This window comes from Myxocyprinus asiaticus, chromosome 9 (genome assembly GCF_019703515.2).
Source record: "Myxocyprinus asiaticus isolate MX2 ecotype Aquarium Trade chromosome 9, UBuf_Myxa_2, whole genome shotgun sequence".
Classification (NCBI taxonomy): domain Eukaryota; kingdom Metazoa; phylum Chordata; class Actinopteri; order Cypriniformes; family Catostomidae; genus Myxocyprinus; species Myxocyprinus asiaticus.
Genome location: NC_059352.1, coordinates 31753312 through 31763272, shown reverse-complemented (window position 1 = coordinate 31763272; position 9961 = coordinate 31753312). Strand labels below are relative to the sequence as shown.

General features: G+C 37.8%; 1 protein-coding gene across 1 annotated transcript; it reads left to right on the top strand.

The window, feature by feature from the left end:
- Positions 1-4306: 4306 nt before the first annotated feature.
- On the top strand, positions 4307-9319 carry LOC127446595 (glutamine synthetase). Its single transcript, XM_051707642.1, has 7 exons — positions 4307-4443; positions 5051-5234; positions 5644-5805; positions 7632-7778; positions 7875-8002; positions 8097-8296; positions 8408-9319. Exons 2-7 carry the CDS (start codon positions 5069-5071, stop codon positions 8721-8723), a joined length of 1119 nt encoding a protein of 372 aa, XP_051563602.1. The 5' UTR covers positions 4307-4443; positions 5051-5068; the 3' UTR covers positions 8724-9319.
- Positions 9320-9961: the final 642 nt, after the last annotated feature.

The window sequence follows — 9961 nt, the reverse complement described above, 5'->3', positions numbered from 1 at the left end:
AGAAAACATGAGTGAGCAGGCAAAACACATTTATTTTATTTCTTATGGGATTCATATTCATATAACATAATGGCACAATCATAAAACAAAACATGGCAACAAAGAAAAAAAATGAAATGACCCCTGTTCAAAAGTCTGCATACCCTTAGTTATTAATACTGTGTATTGCCCCCTTGAGCATCAATGACAGCATGCAGTCTTTTGTAATAGTTCTCTATGAGTCCCCAAATTCTTGCAGGTGGTATAGCTGCCCATTCGTCTTGGCAAAATGCCTCCAGGTCATGCAAAGTCTTTGGTCGTCTTGCATGAGCCACACGTTTGAGATCTCCCCATAGTGGCTCGCTGATATTAAGGTCAGGAGACTGTGATGGCCACTCCAGAACCTTCACCTTTTTCTGCTGTAACCACTGGAGGGTCAACTTGGCCTTGTGCTTAGGGTCATTGTCGTGCTGGAAAGACCAAGAGCATCCCATGCGCAGCTTTCGTGCAGAAAAATGCAAATTGTCTGCCAGTATTTTCTGATAACATGCTGCATTCATCTTGCCATCAATTTTCACAAGATTCCCCGTGCCTTTAGAGCTCACACACCCCCAAAACATCAGTGAGCCACCAACATGCTTCACAGTGGGGATGATATTCTTTTCACTATAGGCCTTGTTGACCCCTCTCCAAACATAGCGCTTATGGTTGTGACCATAAAACTCTATTTTGGTCTCGTCACTCCAAATTACAGTGTGCCAGAAGCTGTGAGGCGTGTCAAGGTCTTTATGGGCATATTGTAACAGGGCTTTTTTGTGGCATTGGCACAGTAAAGGCTTCTTTCTGGCAACTGGACCATGCAGCTCATTTTTTTCAAGTATCGTCATATTGTACTCCTTGAAACAACCACACTGTCTTTTTCCAGAGCAGCCTGTATTTCTCCTGAGGTTACCTGTGGGTTTTTCTTTGTATCCCAAACAATTCTTCTGGCAGTTGTGGCTGAAATCTTTCTTGGTCTACCTGACCTTGGCTTGTTATCAAGAGATCCCTGAATTTTCCACTTCTTAATAAGTGATTGAACAGTACTGACTGGCATTTTCAAGGCTTTGGATATCTTTTTACATCCTTTTCCATCTTTATAAAGTTACATTACCTTGTTACGCAGGTCTTGTGTTGCCACTAATGTCTGTGTTTCTATGCCCACTCTAACCATTTCTTTTTGTATTTCTGTTTCAAAAGTGGCTTTTTCTTTGCAATTCTTCCCATAAGGTCTGCACCCCTGAGTCTTCTCTTTACTGTTGTACATGAAACTGGTGTTGAGGGGGTAGAATTCGATGAAGCTGTCAGCTGTAGACATGTGAGGCGTCTATTTCTCAAATTAGAGACTCTGATGTACTTATCCTCTTGTTTAGTTGTACATCTGGCCTTCCACATCTCTTTCCGTCCTTGTTAGAGCCAGTTGTCCTTTGTCTTTAAGACTGTAGTGTACACCTTTGTATGAAATCTTCAGTTTTTTGGTAATTTCAAGCATTGTATAGCCTTCATTCCTCAAAACAATGATTGACTGACGAGTTTCTAGAGGAAGCTGTTTCTTTTTTGACATTTTTGACCTAATATTGATCTTAAGACATGCCAGTCTATTGCACACTGTGGCCACTCAAAAACAAACAAAAAGACAATGTTAAGATTCATTTAATAAATAAAATAGCTTTCAGCTGTGTTTGATATAATGGCAATAGATTTTCTAGTACCAAATTAGCAATTTAGCATGATTAGTGGTTCATGATTTAGCCTTTTTTCAAATAGTGATGGTGCTGTTTTTACATCAGTAATGTCCTGACTATACTTTGTGATCAGTTAAATGCCACTTTAGTGAATTAAAGTACCAATTTCCTTCCGAAACAGCAAAATCTGTACATTATTCCAAACTTTTGGCTGCCAGTGTGTGTGTGTGTGTGTGTGTGTGTGTGTGTTATATATATATATATATATACGAACATAATATAACTGTCTGGTTTGGTTCAGCCACCAAGTCAGACATCAGAAGACTTCAAAGGATAGTTCGGACTGCTGAGAGGATTACTGGTGCTCCCCTACCCACCCTGCTAGAACTATACACATCCAGAGTGATGAAAAGTGCTGGTAAAATCACTCTTGACCCCATTCACCCAGCACACTCCCTCTTCGAACTGTTGCCCTCTGGCCGGCATTACAGAGCACTGAGCACCAGAAAAGCCAGGCACAGGAACAGTTTTTCCCTCAGGCCATCCACCTCATGAACAGTTAAAACTGCCTCCAAATACTTTCCTTTGGTCAAAACAACCATGTGCAATATTCAATCCATCCATTCCTACTTACTGTATATCCATATTTCATTTATATTCTTTAACATATCCTACCTCTTCTTTAATACATCACCTGCACATAACTGTGTATCTGTATATACAATATTCTAACAACATTATTGCACTATTGTATATTTCTATTTTATTATCTGTTATATCATATTTTTTTTAATTATTATTTTTATGTCACTATATGTATATGTTTAAATGTATATGTTTGTATGTATATATGTTGCATTCTCTTGCACTGGAAGCTTCTGTCACCATGACAAATTCCTTGTGTGTGTGTAAGCATACTTGGCAATAAAGCTTATTCTGATTCTGAATTATATTGATGCTTTCATTCCCAAAGACCAAACTGTAAATAGTCCATTCAGATTCAAGTAATAGTAGCCAAAGTTTGAAACTGTATCATGTTTGAATGTCATTGCATTAGAAAACCAAGTGGCATTTATAATAAAGCAAGATAACTTTTTACAACAAGGTTCCATTTTGTTAACATTAGTTCTCAACATTAGTTAATGTGAACTAACAATAAACAATAATTTTACAGAATTTATTATCTTGGTTAATGTTAATTTCAACATATAGCAATACATTTTTAAAAGAAAAAGTTGTATATGTTAACATTAGTTGATGCACTATGAACCAACATGAAATTACAATGAAAAATTGTATTTTTACAATTGTTATTTTTACAATTTGTTAACTAACATTAACAAAGCTTAATAAATGCTGTAAGAAATATATTGTTCATTGTTAGTTCATGATACTTAATGCATAACTAATGTTAATTAATGGAATCTTAATGTAAAGTGTTACCGCAAGATTAAGCACAAGTACACATTTAGCAAAACATTTCACATCTTTTTTGTTAGATTTTAATTGAGAAAACAACAGATATACATGTACTGTTCAAAATAAAGTCAAAAAGTATTTTTCTAGACTGTGTCCATATCATTAATTTCATGAACTATGGTTGTTGGTTAACTGACTTTATACATCCACTAAAAAAAATTCTGACCAGTTGGTTAGATGTTATTGCAAAAAAATGGCTATTTAAAGTGAAGTTAGTATTAATAAATGCATTAGTTGTTTGTATATGCCATTTGGTTCGATCATTTGTTATCTATAAAATTAAATTCATACAGTGTCAAATATTTTGGGGACCACTGTATATGAAAATTAGTATTGAATAATTTTCAGAAATCTTTTTAATAATCATTAAAAAACAAATTTTTAAATAGGTAACGTGAATTGATAAGAACAACAATATAGGGGTAGAAGGTGAGCTGTAGGCTACAATTTGATACCCCAAATGGGCCAACTGGCGGGCCTGCCTCAATTTTGGTTTCTAATCTGAAGTCTAATTGGGTTGACCTTGATGCATCACACAACTATGGCTTTTGGGGTTACACCATCAGGGGTGTAGTAATGAGGAGCCCCATTGCCAAACTACCTCAAATTGGCACAGATAGAGTTAAGAACATATTCATTTGGGGTCTAAAACATAATGTGAAACCTGCCAGATTCACATCAAAGGGTTTTCAATATGTTTTTAACATTTTCCATAGATAGCCTCGTTTTATTATATTATATTTCGTTTTCTTACCATCTTCTTTCTGAGTTTTGTGGACAACTTGGTGTTTTTCATAACACCACTAGGAGGCGTGATGGGGCAATACTTTAGCTTGTTTTTGTTAAAATCGACAGTTGTTTCACAGGCAGCATGTTGTAAAATAGCATTTTCTTGATGAGCAGAAGGAAGTTTATCTAAATATTAAAAGATACGATTACATTATTCTTATCCAAAGAGCGTATGGCGGTCTTTGTCAAACAAAGGAAGACTGATTCTGGTAGAACGCGTTTGGAAAGGAACAAAAAAAAAAACAAAACAAAAAATTGGAGGCGTCCAATAAACACTGTCACGCTCGAATCACGTTCCTCTCCAACCAATCAGCAGCCGAGGGTTTTAAGACCCACTTTAAAAGTTCGCCCAATGCAACAGAGAACTAGTAGATATTTGGAAGGAGAATGAGAGACAAGCATACAGAATTATCCTCTAAAACCAGCTGGAGAGACAGGCACTTCCGTAGTGGATATTTATATTCATTGAAAGGTATGCATCTGTATGATTTGACAAATATGATAATATACCGCTATATGTATGATTTTTGTCTTATTCAGAAGGACTGATTTATCTTTTAAGGGGTTTTACAAGTCAGAATCGAAGACGCTGCGTTTGACTACAGAAGGGTCATCAGGAACTCTTGTGAATTTTATTTAGTAACAACCATTGTTTTGATGTAAGCGTAGCAGTCTGTTGTACCAGTATAGCCCAACGTATTTAAATAGCCAATTGATTTGTTGACTTTCCACCACTGAAGCCTGGTGTGTGTTTTTGCTCCTTACCATTAATTAATCCGTAGTAGTGACTGCATTAATTTGATCAAACTCACGAACCTCTTGTCCACATTCAGCATGCGAAGAGCTTGCACTCGGTGCTCCTTTGTCTATAATGGTCCATTGAGTAATTACCTGCTCCGCTCTTCTCCGGCCACGTTGTTTCTGACAATAGGGGTTACCTGTGAAATCATCTTGAGTGAGATGTGTACGCTTTGGTTTTTGGGGAGAGATTCTAGAAATGACAAGTTCTGTTTCAATACGTAGGATACATTTTATTTGAAGAATATGAACCATGTATTTAAAGTGTTGTCCCCTCTTAGGTTTTATATAACCCAAACATGGCCACTTCATTAAGTTCCAAGCTTAGCAAAGCTGTGAAACAGCAGTACATGGATCTCCCTCAGGGAGACGAGGTTCAGATCATGTACATCTGGATTGATGGAACTGGAGAGGGACTGCGATGCAAGACAAGGACTCTAGACTCCGAACCCAAGACCATTGAAGGTAGGAACTGTGTTCACGGGATTTTATTATTAAATTGGCAAAAGTTGTTAACTAAGCCACGATTAGTTTTATTAAAGGAATATTCCTGGTTCAACACAAGTTAAGCTTAATCTACATAATTTGTGACATACGTTGATTACCAAAAATACATTTGACTCGTCCTCTTTAAAACAGTGAGGCACTTTCAATGGAAGTAAATGGGGCCAATTTTTTGGAGTATTTTAAAAGGAGAAATGTGAAGATTTTAACTTATAAGAGCACTTCAATTTATTCTTCTATTAAGACCCTTTTTGGGGGGTAATAAACACATGCATTCAGCTTAACTTGTATTGAACCTGGAATATTCCTTAAGTGTGATAAATAAGTATTTGTAATTGTGATTTTGTATCCTTCTGTTGGTGCTCATCAGAACTCCCTGAGTGGAACTTTGATGGCTCTAGCACATATCAGTCTGAAGGATCCAACAGTGACATGTTCCTGATCCCTCAAGCCATGTTCAGAGACCCCTTCAGGAAGGACCCCAACAAACTGGTCTTGTGTGACGTTCTCAAATACAACCGCAAACCTGCGGGTGAGTATCAGATGTTACGAGTGCTTTCTAGATCAGGGATTGGCATCCTACTCCAGCATTGGCACACAGAGGGGTAATCGGGGTAATCACTGGCACACAAGCAACCGCGAGAGAGTTGTAGACTGTTATTTATATCAATTCCCTCACACCTGCTTGCCAATCTACATCTTGATGTAATCCTCCCACATGATCATGCAGTGTGTTTTCATGAGCTGAATGGCAGACTAAAGACTAAGTGTGACTAGACTGTAGTCAACCGATGAGCACAGCACGCGCAAGCCATACGTGCATCACGAGTTGGCAGTGCAGATATTCAGACAGCGCTTCACTTTCGGTGAATCGCGTGAGTAAACGCGCATGCGTTATTCACCTGAATTAATCTGCATTGCAGGCTCATGATGTGCGAATGGCTTGCACGCGCTGCACTTGTCTTTGGACTATACTGCAGCCTCTTCACACTTTAATAATGTTTAGCCTCCCATTAAGCTCATGAGATTGCAATGGTCATGTGAAAAGCTTGCATCAAGATGCAGATTGGCATGCAGTTGTGAGGGACTTTTATATAAATAAAATGGCCTACTCCCCTTTCGCTGTTGCTCGATTTTCACTCAAACTGTTAAATTATAAATAGAAGCATTTTCACAAGTGGCCTCAAACTTGAAACACATACACGCGCATGTTTGTATATTTCTCCTTTTTTTTTTTAATCTGTTATCATATTTTTTTATTATTTTTGTCACTATGTATATGTTTGTATGAATATACGTTGCATTCTCTTGCACTGGAAGCTTCTGTCACCATGACAAATTCCATGTGCGTGCGTGCTTGCTTGGCAATAAAGCTCATTCTGATTCTGAATTATATTGATGCTTTCATTCCCAAAGACCAAACTGTAAATAGTCCATTCAGATTCAGGTAATAGTAGCCAAAGTTTGAAACTATATTATCATGTTTGAATGTAATTGCATTAGAAAACCAAGCGGCATTTATAATAAACCAAGATAACTTTTTACAACAAGGTTCCATTTTGTTAACATTAGTTCTCAACATTAGTTAACGTGAACTAACAATAAACAATACTTGTACAGAATTTAATATATTGGTTAATGTTAATTTCAACATAGTAATACATTTTTAAAAGAAAAAGTTGTATATGTTTACATTAATGCACTATGAACCACCATGAAATTACAATGCCTTTATTTTTTTTATTTTTTTTACAATTGTTTTTACAATTTAACAACATTAACATTAATAAAGCTTAATAAATGCTGTAAGAAATATATAGTTCATTGTTAGTTCATGATATTTAATGCATAACTAATGGAACCTTAGTGTTACCGCAAGATTAAGCACAAGTACACATTTCTAGCAGACCACTTCACAATTTAGTTTGTTAGGTTTAAATTGAGAAAACAATAGATATACATGTACTGTTCAAAATAAAGACAAAGTATTTTTCTAGACTATATCCATATAGTTAATGTCATGAACTATAGTTACTGGTTAACTGACTTCATACATCCACTAAAAAATATCACCTTAGGACCAGTTGGTTAGATGCAAAAAAAAAAAAAAAAAAAAAGGCTTTTTAAAGTGACGTATGTTTGTCTCTTTACTTTTTCACAAGTGGCCTCAAACTTAAAACATACATGCGCATGTTTGTGGGGGCTAGGAGTCGGCACAACCATTATCAAGGAATATAAAAAATGGCACAGCTGTCAAAAAGGTTGCTGACCCCTGTTCTAGATAATTGTCATATCAAACCATATTAGATTGAACCTGTTGTACTTGACATATTAATGTGTATTGTATTCCTCCCTAAGAAACCAATCTTCGTAAGACCTGTAAAAAGGTCATGGACTTGGTGCAGAACCAGCATCCTTGGTTTGGAATGGAGCAGGAGTACACAATTCTTGGCACAGATGGTCATCCATTTGGTTGGCCCTCCAATGGTTTTCCTGGTCCTCAAGGTATGAAGTCAAAATGCAGTTTGTGACGCAAGACTTTTAAGTGGCTTGGGAAAACCCCAACAGGTTCCAGGAAGTTAACTGGCTTTGTTTGATTAGGTCCATACTACTGTGGTGTGGGAGCTGATAAGGCTTATGGACGTGATGTTGTCGAAGCCCATTACAGAGCCTGTCTGTATGCTGGAGTCAAAATCTGCGGCACCAATGCTGAAGTCATGCCTGCACAGGTAAAGTCTTCCTATCAGGACAATAGACCGTAATAATCAGATGTTGAGTATTTTAGGATGTTGCTTGTTAATTTACTGTATTGTTTATCCTTAGTGGGAATTCCAAGTTGGGCCTTGTGAAGGCATTGAGATGGCAGACCACTTGTGGATTGCCCGCTTCCTCCTGCACAGGGTTTGTGAAGACTTCGGTGTTGTGGCCTCTTTTGACCCTAAGCCCATCCCAGGCAACTGGAATGGAGCTGGCTGCCACACCAACTTCAGCACAAAGGAGATGCGTGAGGAAGGGGGTTTGAAGTAAGTGTTTAAAAAGAAACTTGAGCATTGTTAAAATACTTAAAGTCTGCTGTTCACTAATCAACCTTTTTTTTATTTTTTTATTTTTATTTTTTCCCCTCTCCATGTTAGACACATTGAGGAGGCAATTGAGAGGCTGGCCAAGAGACATCAGTACCATATCCGTGCATATGATCCTAAAGGAGGGCTGGACAATGCCAGACGCCTGACCGGCCATCATGAGACCTCCAACATTAATGAGTTCTCTGCTGGAGTGGCAAACCGTGGTGCTAGTATCCGAATCCCACGTTCTGTGGGCCAGGAAAGGAAGGGGTATTTTGAAGACCGCCGTCCCTCAGCCAACTGTGATCCATATGCAGTCACCGAAGCTATTGTACGTACATGTCTACTCAATGAAGAGGGTGAAGAGCCTGTGGAATACAAGTGAATTAGAGGACCAAACCAATAATCTTTCCACTCCCTTTGTTCTGGGGTGTTAGTTTCTTTTAGTCATGATTTGTTACTGACACCATGTTCACTAGTCCATCTGAAACAAGGAAATCAACTCAATGAATTGTTCACTTATTTGTGGGTTGTCCTTAGAAATGCACATTGGCTCAGTTTGTCCAGTACTTTTAGCTTCCCCACTGCCAGTATTTTCCTGTTTATTTAGAACTGATTCAGTGGGTTGAATAATACCAGAAGCTGACAGAAATCTAATTTGGTAGACTGAAGTTTACAACTAAGATTACTACTTGACCTTTAAAGACATTCTTGTGTATTGATCTCTTGTTTGTAATACATTTTAACATGATTTTTATATAAGTAACTGTATAGATGCTTACTGTAGTCAATTTAGAAAATATATATGTATTTACTGGTGTGTTTGTGTGTAGTACTGGGACCAACATGCATAGTTTATACTAATCTGGCTCTGATGGTTTTATTTTCAAAGAGTTGTGCATTTTTATTTTTGCAGAACCAGTCATATTTCAGAAAACATGAGTAACTTGTCTCTACATTAAAAACAATGAAGGATTTTTACTCAAATGTGGCTTGTCTGTGCATCTCTTCACCTTTTTCACAAACAATTATTTGTACAAACAGAAGTTTGAAATCTTTGCAAATTTATTAAAAATAAAAAACGAAAAAGAAAATCACATGTACATAAGTATTCACAGCCTTTGCCATGACACTCAAAATTGAGCTCAGGTACATCCTATTTCCACTGATCATCCTTGAGATGTTTCTACAACTTGATTGGAGTCCACCTGTGGTGAATTCAGTTGATTGGACATGATTTGGAAAGGCACACACCCGTCTATATAAGGTCCCACAGTTAACAGTGCATGTCAGAGCACAAACCAAGCCATGAAGTCCAAGGAATTGTCTGTAGACCTCCGAGACAGGATTGTATCAAGGCACAGATCTGGGGAAGGGTACAGAAAAATTTCTGCAGCATTGAAGGTCCCAATGAGCACAGTGGCCTCCATCCGTATATTGCAGAAGTTTGGAACCACCAGGCTCTTCCTAGAGCTGGCAGCCTGGCCAAACTGAGCGATCGGGGGAGAAGGGCCTTAGTCAGGAGGTGACCAAGAACCCGATGGTCACTCTGACAGAGCTCCAGCATTTCTCTGTGGAGAGAGGAGAACCTTCAAGAAGAACAACCATCTCTGCAGCACTCCA